This window comes from Drosophila grimshawi, unplaced genomic scaffold, assembly GCF_018153295.1.
Source record: "Drosophila grimshawi isolate 15287-2541.00 unplaced genomic scaffold, ASM1815329v1 contig_848, whole genome shotgun sequence".
NCBI classification, from domain to species: domain Eukaryota; kingdom Metazoa; phylum Arthropoda; class Insecta; order Diptera; family Drosophilidae; genus Drosophila; species Drosophila grimshawi.
Genome location: NW_025063692.1, coordinates 22,389,762 through 22,415,788, shown reverse-complemented (window position 1 = coordinate 22,415,788; position 26,027 = coordinate 22,389,762). Strand labels below are relative to the sequence as shown.

Here is a 26,027-nt window from a genome sequence, read left to right as displayed (position 1 = left end):
AAAGGAATCGAATCGAATCCAAAAGAACATTAAGTTGAAAAGCATTCATTTGTTTATGTATTCTTTACAGGTTTTTGTTTTTGTTTTTGTTTTTGTCTTTGTTTTAGTTTTAGTTTGTTATTTTGTTTTTTCATACATTGGTTTTTCTATTAAAATTGTACAAAAGTAGAAATAATATTTGTACGACTTGTCTCAAAACGAAGGGTTGTGGACACTGTTGAGAGTTGCGTGAAGCATTTACGGGAACTATAAAGAACACAAATAATAAATATAAAAAGACAAGTTCAAAGCCCAGCGACTACTTACAATGAAATGTGGTGCCGAAAACAATACAGCCAGCGTGGCTATAATTGTGAAAAGCGTGAAAATAATAAGGCACAAACGATCCACGACCATTGCGGCAAATTTCCAATCCCGCGTAATATCGCCTGTTTCGTCCTCTTTCTTCAGCTGCAAATAACATCGATCGATTGGCAACCGGCCATTTGACCGCAGTTCAGCTCAGCATCTACGCACCTGATCGGTTATCCAACGTAGCTCCTTCAGTATGAGGGCGAGCTCATATTCGGCCGAGGAGCTTAGACAGGTATGCGAAATGGCCTCGTGCATGCGAGCATCGGTTACGGCGGCAACGGGTCCAACTTGGCCCACTTGACCCACTGGACCCACCGGGCCCACACTGCCATCGTCGCCTTGCCTGTGAAAACAACTCATTGAAAACCATTTCATCAATATGCCTTTCACGTTAAACGCTCGACGATTCTGTATATTGTATGTATTTACAATGTATATGTATGCATACACTGAAAAAACAAATCGCCCTGTATTTGTAAAAATCCAACTCACTTTATTATTCAGTAAGTATATTTCTAAAACTGAAAATTATTCTGTACTTAATTTCAGGGCACAGTTTTATCAGATTTACAAAAGATATGTCTAATTTCCAGGGTGTTCACACAGAACTCTGACAATACAATTTGTCTTGTTAATTATATTATAATTAGACATTGGTATTTTTATAATTTATTTTATTTTTTGTTTTTACGTAGCAGTAGAGAGTGTAAATTACTGTTTTGTACTTTACAGAAGAACTAAGGATTTGCATTTAATATTTAAAAATATATATTAAATATTGAAAAATAGAAAAAACCTTTTTAATTTTTTTTAATTTTAAATTTTTGAAAATTATTTGAAAAACAAAACAGAAAATGTTCTTAGTTGTCAGAGCTGCTTTCAAAAGTGCATGGCATTTGGTTTTTTTTTGAGTGTATGTAGCATACGGCACCCACTTATTTGCTTATTTGGAAAGTATTGCTATTGACATGGCAAACACTTGAGACAGTGATGCGATATCCTTAGCCTTTTCATTTTGTTGGCTTTTGTTCTCGCTGAGTGTCAGACTTAAGAAACTGCACTACAAGACAAAGCGAATGCGAGAGACAGAAAGACAGACAGACAGAGAGAGAGAGATAGAGGGAGAGAGAGAGAAGGTGCTATATATTATATAACGATTTTAATACACAACCCGTTAAACAACAATAGTTATAGACATTGCGCCCCACACTGGCACTGGGCACATTCATTAGAATAACTCGAGTGGCATTGAGAGCCAGTAAGTATTTTAAAATAGAATTTAGGACTATTTATTTGATTTGCAGTTATCATTGTAATTGAAGACTTGCGACATAGCTGCATTTAATTTTGCAATATGAATCTGATGTAACAAATCACACAGCTGCTTAGCAAGTTTTTATGTGATTGAATTGTCTTGGAATTGGAACTGGAATTGGAATTGTCTTGCAAGCGATTTGTTCTAGAGCACACGGGTGATGGGATTGTCAGCCTGTTCCTGTGAAGCGCATATGTAAGCCAACCCAGTAGTTTTGTAGGCGTACGAGTATGTAATTGTGACGGGGTTTGTACTAGCTTATTGACCCAATATCGTTGTCTATTGTGGATGGACAAGTGAGCTCAGCTGAGAGAGATGTTTTATTGTATACTATGTTCTGTTCTGTTCTGTTCTGTTCTGTTCTTTTCTGCTTAGTCTTTTATATAACGACTGTATTTATATTTTTCAGCTATAACATTTGTTCATTGTGCTTGTCACATAATGCGTGTCCTTGCCATTTGCCACTACTTTCTCCTGGCCTGTTCAAGTGCTGGTATGTTTTGTTGCGTTTGTTGATGATGTTGTTGTTGTTATATCTGTTGTTGTTGCTATTGTTGCTGTTGTCTCTTTGTTGTTGAACCACACATATTGTCATTGTCATTGTCATTGACTGTCATTCGAGCCTGTGCTGAATGAGGATGAGAATGCGGATGCGGATAAGGATGTGGCTTGTTGAAGTTGTTCTTGCTTGTATTCGTTTTTTTTTTTCTTTTTTTTTGCTTACCAATGTTGTCATCTTTTTTTTCTGTTTTTCTGTTTTTGATATCGATAACCGTTTGCCATAGAAAGTGCGGTATCACAAAGTTTGACTGTGAAGAATACATCTTCTATTAAGCAAATACAGCCTACAAATTTAAAGCACTTTTGCAATACTTCGCATAGAACATGAGTTTGAATTTAATAACAAGATATTTGCATACTAATCCCCATTTACTTCGGAATCTAAGGTATCTGAAATCTTTAAGGTTAAGATTTTTTCAAAACTTCAGTTTCAATATTGAATAGTTTTACATATAACTTTAAAGTTGGCTCTTGAGCCTATTCGATGCAACTGATGCCTGTTTATTTTTCGAGCTAGGTTTGGGAGGCTAATATACGAAGAACAGGGTATGCCGCAGTCCGCATAAATGCTTTTATTTTGTATCTACATGCAAAAATTACAAATGGAACTTCAGCTTATTTTTCACGGTGCGATGTTCACGGACCATGACATATAAATTCGTATCATTTGTGTTAAAATGGGCACTGATTACTTTATGAACTTTTGATTGAAAATAAAATGATGGATTCATTTATAAACTTTGCTCTGTAATTGTAATCTGTCAAAATACATTGCGTGCAGCGACAAACATTTGTGTTTCTTTTGAGAAATACCTTTAACTTACCTTGCAATTTAATGAAGGGTTATATTTCTTATTTATTTATTTTTTTTTTATAAATGCCATCCGTGATGAGATCATTTGCTGTTAGACAATATCGGAACTCACCTAAACATTGTCCGGTAGTAAGTGGGCTGATGGGGTAAAGTGGCACTGGTGCAGCGATGATTGCAGCGAAAGTCGTCATCAATGTCGAGAACATTGGCGAGCAGCGATTTAGAGGATCTATTGCATAAGTGTGAGACGTTAATCAATGGAGAATCAGTTCAGTTTGGATAGATACTACGCTTATATAGTAGTATCGATATGTTTAGAACGAGCATTTGATGGATGGTCAGCTGCTAGTCAGAAAGTGAATGTGTCGCAAACACACAGAGAGAGAGAGAGAGACGAGAGCGAGAGGGAGAGACAGAAAGACAGATGGAGAGAGAGAGAGAGAGAGAGAGTTTGGTTACCTTTCCTTGAGCTCAACGTTTTGTATCTGTTGCTTTTTGTCACCAGCATTGGAGGAGCCCGAAGACGAGGGCGGCGGCGGACATTCGTAGCCAACCTGTCCGGGTCTTTGCATGCGCAATATGCAAGGTAACCAATAAAGGAATATTACTCTTATCTGTGTGTGCGAGTTCGACAGAGAGACGGAGTGTGTTGGGTAATGCGGTTAAAAATAATAGCAATAAGTATATTTTTGGAATTTTTTTTTTTTTTTTGTATAAACCGTATTAGTTTTTTTTTTATAATTTGTTATATATATATATTTTTTTTTTTGTTTTCAAGCAGTTTATGTTATTGTTTAGTTATTTGATTAGCAAGTGTTTTTTTTTTTATTTTTTTATTATAATTCGTAGTGTTCATAAATATATAATGAAATATGTCGTTATTCATGTTTGTTTCGTTTGTTGATGAAATTGTTACGAAACACGGCAGTCAGAAAATATTTTGTATGATTTGTTCATGTCCAATGAGAGATTTATTTATTTGAAATTTAGGTTTATTTATAGGAAAATCGTTAACGTTTCAATATGTTAATAATATTCGTATTATTATTTCAGTTTTAAGTTGAGTAACGTTTAGAATAGATTGTTTTTTGTTGTTTGTTTTTGGATTAATTGTTGTAGTTGTTGTTGTTGTTTTTGTTGATGTTGTTGTTGTTGAAGTTGTTAATAACACATTGGTCGTATGTGATTGTGAGGGTGTTCAGTGAGTAGGAGTTGGATGGCAAAAAACACGCGCGTTTCGTGGCCAAAAGCAAGTGCCGGCCACGTGAAGAGTTGTAGATGTTGTTGTTGTAGTTGTTGTTGTAGTTTTTGTTATTGTAGTTGTACGAAGATAGTTAGTTAGTTGCATAGTTAGTTAGTTGCATAGTTAGTTAGTTACAGGGAGAGAAAGAAATATTTGAAGAGGCAGTTGAGTTGAGTAGTTTTTTAGTTTTTTTTTAGCGTTGAGAGTTGCCAGTTAACGTAGATGTTGTTGTAGTAGTAGTTGTTGTTGTTGTTGTTGTAGTTGTTGGCCAGAATTTTTGTTGGAAAAATAAAAATTTTGTGTGATTATTGTGCTTTGATTGTCATATGTACATATGCAAGTAACTAAGTATAGATAGAAAGACTTATAATGCAATCAAGTATAATCTTATCATTCATAAAAGAAACAAATCAGACTGCTTGAATTTACTAGATATATAGATATAAATATATGTATGCTATGGACTTTTTTTGTAGAAGTTTAAAACAGACATCGCATAATATTCTATTTTAATTAATCTGTATAATACAAAGATATATAAGTTTAAAATATTTACTTAAAAGCATTTTTATTTAATTCAATTTTTGTTTTTTTAATAAGTATTGGCATTTAAGGTTCTCATAAAAATAACATTTTTACTGGAAACATTTAGAAACATTTAGTTTAGTCGGGCTTGAAGGACGCCGTGTGAAGCTTTTGTTACTCAGTGAGGTATATTTAAAGCTTTTAGTTTGTTTTTAATTAAAACAATTCCTTTGATTATGATTTAGATCAGAAGCCAGTTTTGAAAAGCATTTAAAAGCCGAGGAATGTTTCTTTTTGAACAAGTTGTCACATTTTCGTGTCGAATGTTTTTTTTTTTTGCATTACAAAATATATATGTATTTTGTGACTATAAATCTAACTATTTGATTAGGCTTTCCTTCCATATTTGTTGTGGTTGTATGTATGACTTGCAATATGTTTTGCATGCAGCGTAGTATAAAAGTATAAGAAACTAGTTTGTGCACATGACTTGAGGGTAAATGTGTATGCGAGTGTATTAAAAGTTAACTTCATGTCTAACCGTTTAAATATGCTTAGTTTGAGATTAGCATGTATGTATATAGAGTTAGGTATATATATGTATGTAGGTATAAATAGTATATACAATGTGATTTCCATTCGGACTACATGTTTTATTATTTTGTTTCTTGTTTCACCGAATGAATGTCTGGAGTGTGTGGACGGTGGGGTGTGGGGTGTGGAGTGTGGGGTGTTTGATGTTAGGATTGGTATTTCAAATATATTGATTGAAATGGTCGTTTCGTTTTGAAAAAAGCAAGATTGAAAACGTATCGGTATCTCTCAGAACGCTCAGAAATAAAAATTGAAATTATATCGATAGTTCAACTCAAAAATGAATAGTTTTCTTTTTTGTTTTGAATAAGTAAGTAAGTAAGTAAGTAAGTAAGTAGTTAGCAAGTAAGTTAGTTAAGTTTAGTAAGTTTAAATATAAATATTACCCATTCACTCATTTCATGCGTATCTGGATTTCTATGATGATAATTGAGGATAAGTATGGTTGACACAACTGATGAGGCCACCATAAACATAATGCAATTGAAATAAGTTCCTAGAAGGACACAAAAATTACACAAACATTGTGGTAATATATCGATTTATCGAATTCGCTTTTCGCTCATTCTACATGGTATACGAGTACTATATTTTGTAATTTTATTTTATATATTTTTTTTGCTCTGTTTTTGTCGTATACGGATTATACATTATACGACGTTGGCCGCCACGTCTTCAAACACCTATAACGTTTTTGTAGTTGTTTTTTGAATGCCTTTCCCTGATTTATCGTTATCGTTAAGTAGTTGTTGGTATTGTGTGTGTGTTTGTTGTGCTGTTTGTTGTTTATTAAGTAAAAACTTTATACACATTAATGTTTATTTGCTGTTCTATGTACAAATTCGCATTGTATCTTACATCAAATTTTGGAAATGACAAAAAAACAAAAAAATAACAACAGACTGTTTTTAAGTTCGTTTTTTTTTTTTTTTTGAGTGTATTGTTGTTGTTCTTTAGTTCTTTCTTAATGCTTACTGAAGTTTACTTGCGGCGTAAGTAAGAGTAAAGTTAGAGAAAAAGTTCAAAGCAGTATATAAAAGAAATTATTAAGTTTATAAACATATATGTATGTATATATTTGAAATATATATATATTAGTTTTTTTGAGTTGTTGCTTGAGTGAGAATATTAGTTATTTTACAGGTGTTTGCCTATCGAATAATACTGGGTATATATTAGTAGTAAGATAAGATAAGAAAATTGAAAAAGCTCTGCGCTACATATATAGAACACTGCCTCCCCGCCCCGAAGAACGCCACAAACTTGTGGCCCAATTCAAATGGCGCCAGGTTTCTCTGAGTTAGGAGTTGCGCCTTTGAACTGAACCGCGCGTTTGAATTGGTTCGCTTTGAAAACTGACTTCTAAGCTGGGTTTGGCTTGCTGCTGTTTGGCCGCTCAATTACATATTGAAGTTTTTGCTCAGTTTTTTTTTTTTTTTGTTTTTGTTTTTTTTTTTTTATTCCTGTAGCTTTTGGGTTTTGTAATCATTGAATATATATATTTTTTTGGGTTTTTCTTTTTTGACTTTGTGCACAACCAATTATCCGCAATCATCATTTTTTGTTAAAAATCGAGATCTGATTTTGTTCTCCATAATTGTTGAGCTATAAATTGATGAAAGACATGGGTCTTGGGCAAGGTGTGGGTATTCTGTATCGCTACGGCTTGTGATACTTGTGGTTGTTATTGGTATTGTGGCTGTTGTTGTTATTGTTATTGTTATTGTTATTGTTGTATTTGTTATTGTTGTTAGTAATGGCAATTAAATAGGAATGGATATTGTAAGTTTCCTGTTTTTGTTAAGTGCGTTAACATTTGACTGCTTCGATTTATATATACATATTTATCTTATACTATTTAATTGCATTTATTTAAATTATGCACAGTGAGGGCGCAAAATTTGATGAGCAATTTGAAAAGAAAAATACAACATTCCGAAACACTTTTTTTTTTTGTTTGTTTTAAATTAAAAATGCAACTAACGAATAGCATTTGTATTCGATTTTTGATTAGATAAAATTTCATTGGTAACAAATTGATTTCTCGAACTCGAATAAACAAAAGAAGCAAAACAAATTTTGCCATTTCACTATGCATATTGATTAATAAAATGGCATATTAGCTTTAAATATGATTGATTAGGTTAAGATTTTGGTATTCTTGGTTTGTTTTTGTTGGTTTTTGGGGCACATACACTCCACTATTTAATTGTAGAATTTAAGGCGCATAAAGCGTATGAATGAATGGTTGTTTGTATACAGCAACTAGTCGCATATGCATGTTGAATATTTGAATATTGTGGAATTACCTTAACGATTGGGCAAAAGTTGGCATACATCGCAGACATAAGTCTGTGTATATGTAGTACCTACACATGTATGATTCGATTCTACTATGTAGGTATTTATGTACACATACGAGTATGCATATGCATGTATGTAAGTATGTTTGCTAAGGGTATCCATTAAAAAGAGCAAAACAAAAGGAAAATAAACATAATAAATACAACATCGTGTCTTTTATTTACAAGTGTGTATGTATTCAGCTAATTGTGTTTGATACTTGTGATGTTCTATGTGTGTGCGACTGTGTGTATGTACATGTAGGAGTATTCATGTGATTAAGCTTATGTGGTATGTATGTACATATGTATGTATGGTACGGTAAAGAAGCGAAACACCATCAAACATATAATCAAACACGAGATATGCAGTTAGCAATAATTTTGTATAAGGCATTGGGGTATATAAACAACAAGATTTAGTCTACCCACTACGTCACAGAGAATTCCAACAGAACTAAACCAATTTGTAAAATTGTTAAAACAAAATCGATAAGCAACGCAAAAACTGTAAGACAAATATGTACACATACTTATAGTAAGAAATTGTTATTCGTAGAGCCCACACCAAAATTGAGAATAAGAAAATAACATATATATATATTTATATATGTATATACATTCGCTAATCCACTGATCCGCTGATCCAGAAGCCGCCTGACACCAACCAAACTCTAAAACTACATCATCTGTATATATTCATGTATATATATATATATATATAATATACATATAGATATATATATATGTATATATATAGATATTTATAATACAAAGTCTCCATTTCCCTAGCAACATAGTAGTATTTGCATAACTTGAGCTGACAAAATATTGCAATATTACATGCAAACGATTAAGAAAAAAAACTTTGCTGTACAAATATTGTTTTTAAAATTTGTATTTTTTGAATGTGAGTATTTGAAGAGCGAGCTAAAGATAAATATTAAGACAGACAGAGAGAAAAAGACAGAGAGAGAGAGAGAGAGAGAGTGAAGAAGATGTAATTATAGAAACAGACAGAGTTTGTTCGCTTGGAATTAGTTTTAATTATTAAATTTTGTTTATTAATTACGGACATTAATTTGTTTCTATATTTATTTACATAGCTGTTCCCATTGGCTGTCTATGTGTTTATGTATGTGTGTGTGTGTGTGTGTGTTTTTGTATGTGTATATGTATATTGGCAAGATTCAAACAAAATCATTGCAAATTGGGCGTTGCGTTGAATAGTTTGACCATCTGGAGACAGTGGTGCAAGTTCAATAGCGTTTCAAGCATCAATTAACGACGGTCTCTGTTAACATTGAAGTTGACGTTGACGTTGACGTTAAAGTTGACGTTGATGTTGACGTTGACGTTGGCGCTGCCTTTGCCCCCATTCACATTCACATTCACATTCACAGCATCCACATCCACACATCCCGAACGCAATTCAGTTGGAATGTGTATATTGCATGGATTGCCGCTTGACACATTCATATTCATATTCATATTCATATTCATATTCATATTTGTATTCATATATTGTATGAATGTGCAATACAAAATTATTCGATACATCAAATGTTTATTTATCTGTGTGTGTGTGTGTGTGTGTGAATATGTCTTTGTCTCTCTGTGTGTTTGTGTGTGTGTGTGTGTGGTGTGTGTGTATCGGAACAGGGCGGAGCGTGGGGGCCGGGGCATGTCAACAGTTTATAGGCATTTGTGTTCTTGCATGCCAACAAGAACGTTTTTTCTTTTACATTATGTGGTAGTGGTCCTTGGCAATATCTGACACAGACATTAATAATGCGAGCACTCGTTGTACGCATAAAATCCAAAATAAATCACAGAATCGAAAACAAAGCTCTACACAAGTTGTAAATAAAATATACAGTTATTTGTGTGTGCGTGTGTATACATACATACTATATAAATACTTATGGTTAAGAGAGAAACTTGGTTAAGTTGCCTAATACTCGACTCGACACAACTCGACTCGACTCTCTCGACTTTCTCGACACCCGCCGACTCATGAATCTGGCCTGTCACTTTTGTTATCTTCTTTTTTTTTTTTTTGTATTGTTTTGTTTCGTTTTGTTTTCGCAAGTTTTTGCTGGATTTCGATTAACCAAATACGAGAGTTTGTCTATCGAAAGGTCCAGAGTGCATGCTTTAAGTTTAATTGCCATACCAGTCCTCGATACGATATAAGGTTCAACAGATGAAATTCAAAATACACATACTACATATGATGGGTATGAAATTAAATTAATACACATGTGTGTGTGTGTGTGTGTGTGTGTGTGTGTGTGTATGTATTATGAGTATATGTATACGGTCGATAATATATGTAAGAGTGCGTGTTTGTGTGTGTGTGTGCGCTATATGCATTATCATCTGTGCACGTTATGATATCTAAAATAGTTCAAAATACTAAAGTACACAAAGTACTAAAGATCACAATCGAATATGAAGGAATGACATGCTTAAATAGATGACAGTGTTGTATTTAACGAAATATGTATATTATTAAATCTGAAATGTTGAGAATTTTTGTAATTTTTCTTTAACCCAACTTTATTGAGATATCAATTTAAAGCTGATCAAATTTGGGATGATTGTAGTCTTCGGTTGTATGACTTACACGTGACTTACCTTACAATTAAGCTACAAACGAAAGAATTGAAATCTGAACACTTCATTAGGGATTATTATTATTATTATTATTATTGTTATTGTCCAACTAAATTTTGTAACATTATCATGCTTCAAGTTGTAATACTTAGTTATGATGATTCAACAAGTTACCTAACTGATCTATATTTATTGATATAAATATACGTTTATATATCAGTATGTATATGTTTCGATGTGCAAACTTTTCTAGTCATGGCACTAATGTGGCTTGTTGTTTGTATGTATTTAAATTGTGACAACGGCATCACCTGGTTGGATCGCAATCCGTCCACCAAATATGGGAGCATACAGAATAATACAATATACTTACATACACACATCATACATGCACACACATATATACATGTATAAGTAACACTTTCACACTTGAGTTATATTATGGTTTGTATTTATGCAAATGACATTCATTTTAATAATTATAAATGACAAATTTAATTTCATTTACACGGACAACACATACAATGCATGTTTGCTCCAGTGTCTGTCTGCATTTTGGCACTAAATGATCTAGAATCTATATCTTTGACTAATTGCTGCTCACGCACACTATACTAATCTAGAAGTATATGTAGATTCATCGAACTATCCCCATAGAACTTTCCACTCTTTAAAATAATAAGTATATGGGATACATGTACAAATATGTGAATAAAAAACTTAAGAACTTCCAAATATAGTCCGTCTAAAATTTATTGAAATAAAAGAAAATTATTAGAAGGAACATAAATGATAAAATTAGATATTAAAATTACAACCATATTTCATTTTTGGGTACTACGTTTAATCGGACGGGGAGCATAAATTAATATACATTTCTACTTCAAGTTCTACGGGGCATATGATACAACTGCAGTCATCTACATTTCACAATCGTATTCATAGTAGGGTGCTGAGGGATAGTAACAACCACAATAACTAACAAATGCCCATTTGGTTATTATTGGCGATGGTTTGTGCAAAGAGGGATCTATTCTATGCTCACATAAGAGGGTGCTTTTAAAGTCCATTAGACCACATATAGATATGGGTGTCATTAAATCGTACTCTTTCTCTATGGCTCAATTAACTACTGTGTGGTTTTTTCTCTTAGTTACACTTGCTTCTATTCAAATTAAGCAAACTTTTAAGCCATATCATATTTATTATGTAAAATTCTCGGCAAACCATTGCCAAGACTGTTCCCCTTTTGCGTTCATCTGATGTTTTTCAGTGGCTATATTGTCTCACGTCCTCATATTTATTTATATTTTATCTGTATTAGAGACCTCGAGGCTTCAGTGTTCATATTAGACATCACGAACAAAAAGTATCTTAATATTTATCGCTACACTTTCTTGAATACTTTTTAATGCATTGGGAATTCAAGTATGTAGTTGTCTTAGATGTGTGTAGATATTTAAGCTAAGAAGTGGAAAGTTGTGCCATGCCATTTGCAACAGTTTCTGATGTGCGTGCAACTTGGGTCTTCGAAATATATTATCTATGCACGTGATTGGCCCAAACTTGAGATGTGTGCGTCGCATACAACATTTTGAAAGTTCATGAAATCGCTTAAATCACGGCGAACATCTTTACCCCCAAACTGCCAAGCTGAATGCGATGGCGGCCTTGCCATCGATATCGTTTCCATTTGCCGGCCATTAAATGAAATATGGTGCAAACAAAGAGCAAACACCAGAAACTAGACACTAAAAGATTTCAGGACGCCCGAGCACACCAGCATGATGGCATGGCAGCATAGTCGAGAAAAGTTCTCCTTCGATGTGGGAGCCTCGTCGTAGGTGCGTGTAGCTGTATGAAACTTGAGACGGGGCAATTTGTATGACGTGTTTATAGCTTACAATCTGGCAGCAACAATAACAAAACTTCAAATTGGAAACTAATAGCTGTGGAAATCTTCACTGAGAGAAAGGACTGGCGCTCTGCTTTCATTGTTTGCTGAAAAGTAAATATTGCTGTTGCTCCTATTGTTGTTTACAGTTGCTTTTGATTGTGCTTCTTGAAACATAGAGTACTTTTAATTAATTAAAACACAGAATTGGACTTTTCTCAGGATTTTGGAAATACACACATATTCATAATGTCCAAGTGTGTCTTGTCTCGCAGAAGTGCCTATGCATCTAAACGACAAACTTGCGAATCGCCCTTTTTTTTTAACATTAACATTAACATTCCATTTCATTGTTTGTCATCATCATACTCTACTGCAAATATTTTTATACCGCGCACAAGCAGTAAGCAAAAAAAAAGAAGAAAAATCGAAAATTGATAGAGCTAAAAAACTTGTTAATAGTACGCGAAAACCGGTGGCGGCCGTTTTTAAGGCTGTGCGGAAGGTAAAAATCTTAGCTGATTAGTTGCAGTTGTTGTTGTTGTTGTTGTAGCACTGAGTTGAATGTGTGTTCAATTGAAGTCAGTGGGCTTCCAGGGCTAATTGTCAGCAGCCAACGCCAGATGGCGTTGCCTATACTTACCAAGCAGCGGTACGGCATCGGAAGTCGCTGGCATCGTTTCCGCTACCATGTTCAGGAAGACTGTGAGCGATAGTAATATTGTGACTCCTGCAAGTATGCAGCACAAAATTATTGCGCGCCCCGTTCGTAAGTGAGCGTGTGTGTGTGTGTGTGTGTGTGTGTGTGTGTGTTGTGAGTGGGTGTTTTGTGTGTGTTCATGTTATTAAAAGATACAGGAGAGAGAGAGAGTTAGAGAGAGAGAGAGAGAGAGAGAGAGAGAGAGAAAAAGAGAGAGAGATAGATAGAGAGAGAGAGAGAGAGAGAAGAGTATAAGGAGAAAGGAGATAGAACAAAAGTAATATTATTATTAGTAGCTTTCTTTTTTTAAGACAGGATGCGCTTGCAGAAAATTCGCCAAACTAGAAATGAGTACACGAGCACGAGCTGTTCCATCTAATCCTGCCTGCTGCTTCCTGCGTCGTCAGCTGCTGCATTTGCTGCAAGGATGCATTTATGATGTAATTGCGACTTGTCCCGCTTTTGTGGCATTCGTTTTGAATAAAAAACTACTACCGTATTTTCTGCGCTGAACCTCAAGAAGTCCGTCAACAATTACAGTACGAATTCCACATGTGCTAACGTCCGACAACTACAGTTCTCAATAAAAGACAACAACAAACACACACCAACACACACACACACACACATAGAGATAATACACCACCCCACACATTTCCCATAGTCCTGCGAAGCCTTATGGAATTTATCATTATTTATGGGTTCGCTTGGGGCTTCCTTGGGGCAGCTGGTGTTTGTCAGTGAGTGCTTAGCCTTATCAAAGATTTTGGTTGGTTCCGTTTTTATTATTATTTGTATTTTGAATATTATTTTGGTTCTTCTTTCGTCCTGTGCATATTTGATATGCTTACTTTTCGACCTTGTATAAATTATGTCAAAAATCAGCTGGTCGTGAGGGGGAAACGCGAAGTTCTCCAAAGAGAGCTCGACGAAAGTGTCGGGCAAACATAAATTAGCCACAGAGCTTTGTGCAAACTTGTCTATTATACATGAGCCACGGCTGGCGGCCCTAATGCGTTTCCTTTAAATACACACACACACACACACACACACACACACATGTCGTACTGGGGATGGGGGTAGATTTTTCTATGAGAAATTTTTAAAATATGGCATTTTTTTGCTTTTTTTTTTTTTTTTGGCAGCTGCAAGCAAAACTTTTGCTGCTGCTTGCGCTCATAAGCGCGATGTATTTATGTACACAATATAGGTATATACATATTATATACTCAAATAAGTATTTTTGTATAGCAGTATTGTATACATTTTGCCATGCACCATATGCCGCGTGTTGAAAGTACGTGATGAGCCGCAGAGGCAACTACTTCTACAACAATTCACTGTGGCACAAACTCTCAGTAAAGTCTTTAAAGTCTTTAAAATTTTTCCTTTTCCATACTTTTGCCCTTTTATTTGGCTGTGACTTGAACTGAGCCAGTAATAATTTGACAAATAGCCCAATACAAATATTCTTCAGGAATGTTTGAAAATTTCCATCACTCTTAAATTCTGTTCAAAAAAGTATGCTTTGGGACCACAGTGCAATGGCCAATGTATCTTTTGAGTCGCACATGCTCAGGAGATGAGCTGCAAAGTATTTTGCCACATTTTCGCATTATTTTCCCAACTTTATGTGTGTATATGTGTGTGTGTGTGTGTGTGTGTGTGTGTGTGTGTGTGTGTGTGTGTGTGTGTGTGTGTGTGTGTGTGTGTGTTCGTGTGTGTGTGTGTGTGTGTATGCGCACGTTGTCTCGAATGTGTGCGTGTCCTGTCAGTGGCCAGAAACTGACAAGAACGTTGGAGAGAGAAGGCAACAAAATGAATTTGATCAATAGATCATAGTTCCCAGATCAATTTTCATTCAACTAGAACTGTAAAGTGCAATTTTTTATTATAAACTACTCTTTCAGATCTGTTTCGGTGAATCATAGTCAGTCCAACAATTTGTTCTCAATTCGAGTTCCTAAAGCATATCTTGATCAATGTTTTTATGCTTGTCAAAAATGTATATGCATTATATATAGTATGTATAAGATTTATCACATTTTATTCGAAATATATCGCATATCTGAAGTTGATCATTATTTCATGTTATGTAAAAGTAATTTTAGGTAATATTTTATTTATTTATTCAAGGCATTTTTTTTTTTTTTAATATATTGTGAAAATGCTTGCAGAGTTTTGATAGCATCGATTAAAATCAATATCAAATCGATACATTTTTAGCATTACAAATTAGCTTTAGGAAACTTGTTCAAAGTTCTCTCAGTGCAGTTGAAATTCAGCGCATATTGTTGTTGTTTGCTAAGTTGAATGCATTAGGATGGAGAAAGTTTATATTGTAAATATTTGTATTTTAACTGCGCTGCTTGACATGGTTAACTAACAGTAGCTGCAGCTGAGGTTTAAGGGTTCAAGGCTCTGTGCTCATTTCATGTCCGTCCGCTGTCGTCCGTCGTCCCGTATTTGTGCGCTACTCTAGTCCTGAAAGGTTGGCCAGCAGCTGTGGCATATTTTTCACTTTGCCAACGTTGACTTTGATTACAAATGATGGTGACTGTTTTGTGAGCCGTGGCTCACACTTGCTGGCTCTTGCTTTGTTTGCTTGTTGCCAGACTTTTTATTGCCAACGGCCATTGGATTGCATTTGCATAGTTAGTCAAGGATCTGTGGCATATATTTAATGTGGAATATGGTGGCAGTCAACTTGGGTCCTACTGCTGGCAGCCCATCGCAGCGAATTGCGTTCTGTTTCGAAATAACTTTATATGTAGACATATATGTGTGTTTGTAGGTATGTTGTTAAGTATGCATGTATGCAGGTAAGTGGTATTAGACGGAATTCGGTTTGTAGAGCATGCAAATATTCCTACAGAAAATCAACAATTAAACATATCAAAACACTTTAAAGCGTTAAAAGACAAGGGATATCAGTTGCGGTTTCAGTTGTAGTTTGGTTTTTGGATTGTTTCTGCTGTGTATTAAATGGACACTTACCAAGCGAGAGCTTTTCACCAGAATCTGGTGGCAGTGTGAACCCTAGCAGTGCCATCGATGCGATCAATACGCACGGCACAATTAAATTGAAAAAATAGTATAAAGTTTTGCGTCGTATCAAAATGGCGAATGTTATGTCAATATAAGGTTCTGGGCAGCAATTATAGTAGATTTCATTACGTTTACCGGGCACACCTGGTTGGGTATAATTTTGATGTTGTTTGTTGTTTTTATATATATATATATATATTAGTTGTAATTATTGTTGTTGTTATTTGTTTTGTTGATTGGTAATTAGATGCAAATGAGATGGGCGTATGCAAAAGAGAAGATGAGAATTATTTATAGTTATTAATTAGTAAAATATTTACTCAATTCTTTTTTTTTTCTTTTTTTTTTTTTCTTTTTTTTTAGCTTGTTTAGTTATTTGCAGTTTTAAACAGTTCTTTAGTCAGTTTAACGACCTTATTGAGTATGCATGTATGTGTATGTTGACAAGTTAAATAATACTTAGCACAGTTTTCAATGCTTAATTTGAGAACAACTCACCTAGCAAGTCCCATTCGCCATTGGTTATGAAACTTGAGATGTCGCCGCCAGCTTCGTCCTGTAATTGCAGGTCCAGCTGTAATTGAAATCGAACAAAAAAACATGCAAAAGCTCATGAGATTTGTGCAAAACGTACGAGTATATGTACAATACTAAGTCCCAAAAGCCTGTACTCGCAAATAAATATTTAATGCTGTCATTCTTATATTTTGCGGGGATTTGTATCAAAGTCCAGCATAGACCAAGTTAAGCTGTTGACCAAAAGGGCTGCAACATGTAAGAATTTTATCACCATAACAGCAGCTTTGACTTGAGTAACAGCATACTTACACACATACATATATGCTCGTACGTATGTGTGGATATATAATAAACACATAGAGAAAAAATCTAGATTTGTTTATATTTTTTTTTAATAAAAAAATAAAACTTAATTCCACAAAATATGTTTTCTTTTTTTTATATATATTAGATATTTAAATATTTAGTGGGATTTTCGGGGTTAATATTAAATATATATTTGAGATAAAATATTTTAATATATAAAATAGTATTAATAACGAAATGACACATATAAATTGGTCTTAATATATGACACTCCAAACTATAAACTGTTTATTTTTTCTCTCTGCGAATAAGTATATAAATATGTACTAAATACTGCTTAAGCTCGCTAAAAGTTCACAACAAGACCGCCAATCGGTTACCCCAAAGCCAAAAAAAAAATATTAAAAAAAACGCAAGTAAATCACATTCATATATTTGTGTTTAGGCACATATATATTTGTGGGATATGGACGAGTAGCAGAGTAGTCCCACTGCCACTTGGGGACAGCCAAGAGCCAAGTGGAGTCGAACAGGAAACGGGCGAAACTTGCCCCAATTACAAATTGATTTATCACACTTTTGCTTAACAACACTTTATGCGATTTGGTTTCTTAAAGTTTTTTATGCTCCATCCCGAACAGCAACTTACTGTAACTCACATAACAGTATATAACGATATCTAAATAAGATTAAAGCCAAAATAGCGGCAGAATGCTCTGTGTATACACTTGTCGAAAAACGGTACTTGCATTCATGAAATGAAATATATTCAGAGTTAATTGCCAAGTTAATTTTCAAGTTAAAGCTTTGAGCTATCAAAGTAAACATTCCCAGCTAAATTATAAATATTAAAAATAAGAGAATTAAATTAAATCAAGTCGATTGTCTAATATTAAGTATAAAATAAGAAAATCAATCTTTCAAATCAAATCAATTTTTAGTGTATAAAAATGATTATTCAGTCATTAGTGAATAATTCGCTGGTGTGATGTATTCTTTGGAGCGACGTTAGGTAATCCTTTAATCCTTTCACTTTTTCTTTAATATCTATATGGTAGTTTATTTATATATATATAAGTTATATAATATAGATACTTTGAAAATATAAAGGTGTATTCCAGCTTGTAATTTCCTTTCATAGAAATGCTAGCACAATTTCCATCATTTCTTTTCGCGGTAAGCCAAAATAATGTTGAGCTAATCACAGGGTATACTCGTACACAAATACGCAGTGCACTTGAGTCGTACTTTAGTATCATTATGTGGCTGGCAGCCATAGAATGCTGTCATTTTGTCAATAAAAAGTCGTATAAAACTCACGCATAACTTGTGTGTAACTTGTACAGTTCAGAAGAGCAAACAAAAAATCACTTTTCTTGGTTGTTTTGTGTTTTTTGGGTCCAAACGAGAATTTTTTGATATTCTTAGTCCAATGTGCGTCATTTGGTTGTTTAGTTCACTTTAAGACGTTCTCAATATATAACTTTGTCTAGGCATGTGTGTATCTGTGTCTGTGTGATCGCATATATGTCTGTCTGTCTGTGTGTGGCATGTTAAGCAGATGGCGAGCTGGTAAATGCGGTGTATAGGAGCGCAGCGGGGGGCGGTATGGGGGTATGGGGGTCGAATAAAAGTTTTCTCATTTAAATGTTCCAAACAAAAGAGGGCGCTAGACAAACAGAAGCATCTCTTTTGCTTTGTACAAATCAAGTCAAAGCCAAAAAGTGTTGATGTAGTTGTAGGCAAACAGTTCTGCACACACACACGCACACACACACACATACACACTGATAACATAACATAAATATGGAAACTTAATAGTAGTAGCTCTTTGTGTGTGTGTGTGTGTGCATACGTGCTTAAATTTCATTCATTTATTTAATTTGTATTCGCATAAGAAATTGCCAAAATGAAATTCAAATAGGGCAGCAACTCTTTGATTATAGTATACACTTTTTAATTAAAAGTATTTAAGCTTCTTAGGCATTGTCATAAGGATGGCATATCATATAAGTGTGAGCATGTGTGTGTGTGTTTGGATTTGTATCTGTGCATATGCGTTTGATATCATAATTCATTATTTTTTGAAGTCATTAGTTTTGTTATAACAAAGACTAGGGAGATACCTAGATATTAGACCTTTCACACGGCAAACTTTCTATACACTCAGACAAAAATATTGACAAATATAGACAAGGGTAACTCATCTTACAATTATTCAAAAAGTATATTTCTAAAACTAAGATAAGAACAACTAATATATTTTTAAAATACGTTCACATTTTTCTAAAAATTTCTAAAATTCAGGGTGATTTTGTATTCTGAGTATAGGCTGATAATTACTTTGAATACGAAATGTAAGAATTCAAAAATATTGAGCTTAAGCCTATATACTTGTTATGTACATGTATGTGCCACAGATTAACAAATTGTACACATGTCAAACATAATCTCGCAATACTTAGAAGCAAGTTGGAGCATCATCTGTCTGACTTGGACTTGTGTGATTGTATTCCGGTTGGCGTTGCGAGCTTGTGTCAAGATGCCTGACAAGTGACAACGTCGAAAATATGATCCGTGTGCCAAAGTGTGTGAAATTATTTGGTGGTAAATTTGTCAACAGGCAGTCAGAAATCGAGCGTTTTTTGGGGCACGTGCGGCAATCTCGCCATCACGACTTAGTTGAAACTGTTAACTATGCTGAAAGATGCTGCAGTCGGAAATTGGGTGCTGCTCAGTTGTTTGGTTGGCTGGCCCACTTCGTGTTAGTTTTTTGCTTAATGGCTTTTATTATGTCCGTTAAAAGTGATGCAACATTTTGGTCTTTCTTTTACCAGCTGCGGGCCCCTTGGCGCCAATTTCCCCCATTTTATTTTATGGCCATAAGGGCCTCGCTGCTACTCGCTGCGTTGGCTTCATTAAAAATTGAGACGCCCGCAGACAAGACATTTACTTTGGCTGGCATCTGATATTACAGTGTTACAAGCCGTCTCTCTAATGAATATGCAAAGTGAAATTGCTTCCAGCTTAAAGTCGGGAAGAATGGGCCAAGGTAACCGATCTAGTTGCTTATTTCAGACAACATTTACCAATATTGAATTAATATGCCTTAATAAGCCATACAAATCGATATAATATTTTATTTTTTATGTGAATACTTCCTATTGGGAAGTCTTGTGTGTTTTTTCATTGGTACTTGGTACAATTTTAAGAGATGAACTCAATTAATCTAAATATGGATTTATTAAGTATGCTTGTGGCAGTAACTAAGCTTCGTAATATATAAAACGTTGTTGGCGAAGTTTGTCTAACTTACAAGTATAACATGTGATGCCTTCAAATCGATTTCAAATAAAACCTCTCTGAAGACTGGAAATCTAAATCTTTTAAATATATAAAAACAAATTTATTAAAATTATAAATGTTTTTATTTTATAAATTTATTTCTTAATAAAATAAACAATAGAAATGAAATGGAGATTCGCTCTCTACACTGTTATGTTAGAGCTCAGTTTTTTCGAAACATTTTTCAAACTATTTTATATGAATTTATGAACTATCTAAGATGTGTGTACATGTGAAGTCTTAAAATACTAATTTTTTAAATAATAAATCGAATGTTAGAGTTATATTTATCCTGGGAATTAAAAAATGAAAAACATTAGTCTTTGAAAGACACAAGATTCCGTTTTGGGAATATACTTTCAGAATAATAAGGTGCTTTACCCTGGCGCCAATAGCATGACGAAATTCTAAAATGCAGGGCCTTTTTTTCCGAGTGTATCGAGTTATTATTCTCATTTTAAAGTTCTGCCCATAGCTTGTCTATGATTAGCCTTTATTCCACTTACATATTTTCCGGGCTAGTTCCTTGATAAGATCTAATTTCTTGATAGTCAAAGAGTGCTTTCTATCTGAAAGTTATATCTACATTTACATAAAAACTCTACTATCGCTGATTAACCCCCAAGACATGCTGCGTTTCTAGAGCTTAACCCTTGTTACCTATTTGACTGCTAGCCACATATCCACACATAAGCTTACACATGCTGAGTGTGCGGGAGTAGTGATTAGCATATTTTGTAGTACCCATATAAATAAACTTGTAGTTCATATTTTCATCTTCTTTATTTACTATGAGATACAAGTCAATTCAAAGTATAAATAAATATATATATAGTATGTATATAGTATATATATATATATATATATATATTTATATAACAGCCACTCAATAAACTTGAGCACGTAAAGTTTTTACATCAACATAAAAATAAAACTCAAGTCGTTGGCAGGGCAAAATTTGCTAAGCTGCGTTTACGTATTTTTGGTAAGGTGTACCGTTGACGGGGTAATCGGATAATCGGTTGACAAGGGGAGTAGTGGTAAAAGGGTACGCTGCTCCAGCTGCTGTTGTCGTTGCCGTTGGTGCGCAGTTTTAAAGTTTTTTGTGCGCTGCTAAATTTGCCTTTGACATTGACGGCGTCATTTCATGGCAATGCCAAAAGGCCAATTGCGTACATTTGGCCCCAAAAAAACGTTCCCATATTATATAATTAGCTTTAAACAGTAATTAATGCTGCATATTGTTGTTATGGCTTATTGGACTTTTGGGAACTATTTACCAAAGCTAACCCAAACAATGGCAAACAACTAAGCTGTGCCCCTAAATCATAATAAACGTAAGTATGTTTAACTAAATAGAATCAAATATGAATTAAGTACAATGTGCATATATATATGTGTATATATATAATATTAAAATATCCATATGATGTTACGACTATTGCAATCTTTAGTTAATAGTAATGTGGACTTGAATAATAACAATGCGTTTCACTTTTAAAGTTAGAAGTACTTGTGTAGAGAGCAATTGAGCTGTCTTCGTAGTTTCGCTCAGTGTACGTTTCACAAAAATAAACAATGTTATTTCATTGTTAATAAATTTACTTTAGCAAGTAAGTATAGAAATGCATTCAGTTCTAGTCGGATCAGAAGAATGCAACCCCTCAACTATTCATCATCATCATTATCATCATCATTAACAGCATCATCGCTATCGTCATTAAAAACGTTGCACAGGCAAGCAAAATTAATCTCTGGAGTGGCAACAGCATCGAAATCGACTTTTTCGGAGTTGGGTTTGCGGAGGAGCCCTTGAGGGCAAAGTCAAATGGATCGAGGCGCCGTCTTTGGCTGCACAGATAAGCACTTACGAGTGCAACGCAGTAAGAGCTATTGTCAAAAAGTTTTAGCGATTTCAAATGGCGCTGCCTCGACAAACTACTTGTCATTTGGCACCCCGCCCCCGTCCCATGGGGCCAGGACGTAAGGGTGACAAGCCCCATCCGTTTCATCGACCAGCTAAAGCGTTGCTCTCCATAGTCTTTGTCGCAGCAACAGTTCAACTGACATTGAATTAATTGCAATTGCAAAAACGAATACAGCTGCAGAAGTAATTAATGGCAGTGGCAGCAAGGCGTTTCAACAATTTACAGTAGTGGTTGCTACAACAGTGTATACATATGTATCTAGCTATTGAAGATTCATTAAGAAATTAATCAGCGTATAAACTGTAGCTTTTTTCGAAGCAGTCGAGTAAGGTATAGCTTACAGTAAATGTTGAAACGGTATTAATAACATTGATAGAAGTCCAGTTTACAGTAAGAGATGAGACACTAAAAAGTAAAAATATCACTAGCATTAAACACTTGGAGTAAGTCCATTGGCAGCATTAACAAAATGACGCTAACAATAGCAGAGCAATAGATTTAACAGCAACGGGAGCAGCTCTAAGAGAGAAAAAACAAACAAGGAATGCCAAGATTATAAACAGACTGGAGTTATTTTCCTGACAACCAACTTTTAGTTTAGAGCTTTATTGTTTAATTGGTTATTATTATAACTTGGGGTTATATTTATATATATATATATAGCTTTGTATTTAATACAGAATATATGTCCGCTTCATGCGACTTCTACTACGCGATTCAAGCGACCAACAGCGACTGACTCTTACTTCATGAAAGTAGCTTAAACATAGCATCGAAGAAGGTCTTGATCATAAGGAACTTACAATTACCGTTGCTCGCAGGCAACAACAGACGAAGACTACAAAACGGGAATGCAAGACAAGCTGCGGTGTACATAGGCAAATACAGTTATTTCCAACAGTTATTATTTGGTGACCTCTTTTATAATTTGAATATGTTTTTCGCTGGCTCCTGGTGAAGTTGTTTTATTTGTATTAATTGTTTTTTACTCTAATATATTTCGAATCCCGTTGGGGTCCGTCTTCAAATTAAATAACATTTTTTCTTATGAAGTTTGCCAGTTAACTGAATATTCCACATTTGTGTAGTTATATACTACCGAGGAGGGTGACGCCTATCTTGATTTCACTTAAAACTGTTTCTTGACCATTGTTCCTATGGCAGCTATACGACATAGTGGTCCGAAGATCATGTAGTCATTAGTAGTAATTAGTTTTAGTGCCACAGCGACTATTTTATTTTCGAAATAACTAACATAATAATGTAAATTTGTGGGCAGTTGCAGGAACTAAACTGGTAGTTCCCACTGTAAATAGTTTTCTTTCTGGACCAACAATTGAAGTAATGCAAATGTACATTTTGTTGCAAGGACACAAGAAAAGGCCTCGCACCGAAATTGCCGTCAGTGGCAAAATAATTAATTTATGTAAATAAGAGCTGCACGAAGTCTTAGGTTGTAAAGCACAAAAAAAAAGAAGAAATTATAATGTTGGTCGTTGTTGTGCTGAATTTTCGGTGCATTTGGCACAATTAAATGTGGCCAAAATGCCTTTTGCGGCAGCCGCATACGTCTTGGCAACCAAAGTGGCAAGTGGACCGAAGCAGGGACAACTGGCACTGTTTGTAGGAATCCGAGTACCACGGGTACTTATCAAAGTTGTGTGGCAAGTACGAGTAAGGACATATTTTTGACGACACTTATTGCTGCACTGGACAGCCGTGGGCTTTAGTGGTTTGTGGTTTGTAGATGGACGACCACCCCACTGACCACTCAAGGTCGCTGCCCGATGGCCCAACTCACTTGTCGCATATTTATCTTGTGGCGCATCCTCCGACTCTTAGGCAAGCCCCCCCTTAAAATAAAATTCAACACACTTGACAAAACTGTTTCACTGTTTGCTCGTATTTGTGTTTTCCTATCCCCCTTCATATTCTCTATTTGTTGGCGTACATCTGCTTTTTAACCCACACTAGTACAAGGAATGCCATTAAAATTAAAATGAGCTGTGTTCATATTGAATAGGGGAGATTAAATTAGCGATAAACGAATCTTAAATAAAGTTAACAGCTACAGCCACTACCATGTTCAGCTAAAGAGTGTACGCCATTCGGTGTGGGCCTGCAGTTGTTCCACTTCATTGCTTGGCCGTCCAAGTGCTTGAAAATCCTTTTCACAATGCAGTTTCACATCCAAAAATGTGTACACTCTCCAGCTATGCGGTATTTATTTAACAACGTCTGTTGACGTTGACGTTGCTGTTGTTGTTGTTGTTGTTCTTGTTCTTGTTCTTGTTTGTTGGTTCTTAGTTTATTTTATATTTGCATACACTTTCCTTACACTACTCGTAATTGGGCAACTTAAATTGTTCAAAGAAAGAAAAGATATTTTGCAAATTTCCTTACAGCTCACGACTGGACTCAATTTTACAAAGTGAAAGCCCTGCTCTTCTCAAGCAGTCTTTCTATTCTTTAGAAAAGACACTTAACTAATGTATTTATTTATGTGAATCAATTGTTTTATGTAAACCTATTTTTCATCTTTTATTTTAAAAGTACAGAAAAGGCAAGAAACTCAGTTTCTATTTTTCTTATGAATAGTTTCTAAATTTATGATTTATTTATTCAGTTGCCATTTCCTCAAAAACTAAAATCTGAAATCTGAAATATTTGTAAGTGTAAGAAGCGTTTATCATGCTCCTTAAATCTTGTCATAAAGACAGATAATAATTATGAAAAACAGGTTACTTACAAATATATAATATATATAATATATATTGTTATGTAACTTATCATAACTAAGGCTAGACTTAGAATCAGCCATTGTCTGTAATTGTTCGTTATTTAAGAACTAAATTGAAGAGGACAAAGAACTTATGCCAAACAGGACAAAGTAACGTTCAAGTTTAATTGACCAAACAACAAAAAGCATTTATTGGTCTGTATGTAGCTAAAAGTAGTTTTTGGATTGCTTATGTACAATTGAGGAATCATCTGAGCTGGAAAAAGAATGCTTAACCAAAATAATGTTCACAGCCAGCTATCGTCACATTATGTTACACTAATAAAGCATATAATGCTTGGGCAACGCTCAAAGGCAGTGGGTGTGACAGTTGTGACGACGACAACGACAACAACAACGAGAACAACAACAGCGACATCAACAATGCTAACAACAATGGCAACAGCTGTAAGTAAGTGGCTAAGTGAGTATGGCCAAGAGTGCTTATTTGTTCAAGTGCGCTTGAATAAGAATAGCAGCAGAAGCAGTAGCAGAAGCAGAAGCCGAAGCCGAAGTCGAAGCACAAGCAAAAGTGACAGCAAAACGTAGTAGGCAAAAGAATGCTAAAAATTATAACTATTCTCACTCATCGCTAGTATGAGCTGTGAACTCAGGTCTCTCTCTCTCTCTCTCTCTCTCTCTCTCTCTCTCTCTCTCTCTCTCTCTCTCTCTGATCTGAACTAGTCTATATGTGTGTGAAGATTATAGGCTGCTCATGGCTAGGTTGTTTTCACACAGCTGAGCTGATGACTTGGGGCTTATTTTTTATTTTTTGGCCGAATGTTGCGATTATTGAGATGATGGCATTAGAATTGTGTCGCAACATGTGTAATGCATTCAGCGATTTGGGATGCGAATGTTCCAATTCAAAATCAAAATTACGGCTATCAACAAATGGAACACAGAATATTACATTATTTTTGGTGTGTATTATGCCTATATCTATGTAAATGAATTAAAGTTATTGATGATTAAACTTGGTATTTTAGCCCTCATTTCACTAATATTGAGAATGCAATATAATATGTTAATCTTTCACTGTATGATCTTACGCATGTCTAATAATTAAAATTAAATTAAAAACAAATTGCGCTCTTTTTGTGTGCTATTCGGGCTAAAAAGAAGTAAAGACGAGGGACTT

The 26,027-nt window shown here is 34.7% G+C and overlaps 1 protein-coding gene across 1 annotated transcript in view; it reads right to left on the bottom strand.

Moving 5' to 3' along the window:
• Nucleotides 1–145: 145 nt before the first annotated feature.
• LOC6564751 (neuronal acetylcholine receptor subunit alpha-7) overlaps nt 146–26,027 on the bottom strand; it is a 116,448-nt gene continuing 90,566 nt past the window's right edge. The window contains exons 6-14 of the mRNA XM_043216203.1: nt 16,508–16,583; nt 15,959–16,153; nt 12,905–12,991; nt 5,793–5,902; nt 3,504–3,658; nt 3,157–3,273; nt 517–697; nt 307–450; nt 146–246 (exon numbers count right to left, since the gene is read on the bottom strand). Coding sequence (XP_043072138.1) covers nt 238–246; nt 307–450; nt 517–697; nt 3,157–3,273; nt 3,504–3,658; nt 5,793–5,902; nt 12,905–12,991; nt 15,959–16,153; nt 16,508–16,583 — 1,074 coding nt within the window. The 3' untranslated portion in view covers nt 146–237. The remainder of the gene's footprint in view (nt 247–306; nt 451–516; nt 698–3,156; nt 3,274–3,503; nt 3,659–5,792; nt 5,903–12,904; nt 12,992–15,958; nt 16,154–16,507; nt 16,584–26,027) is intronic.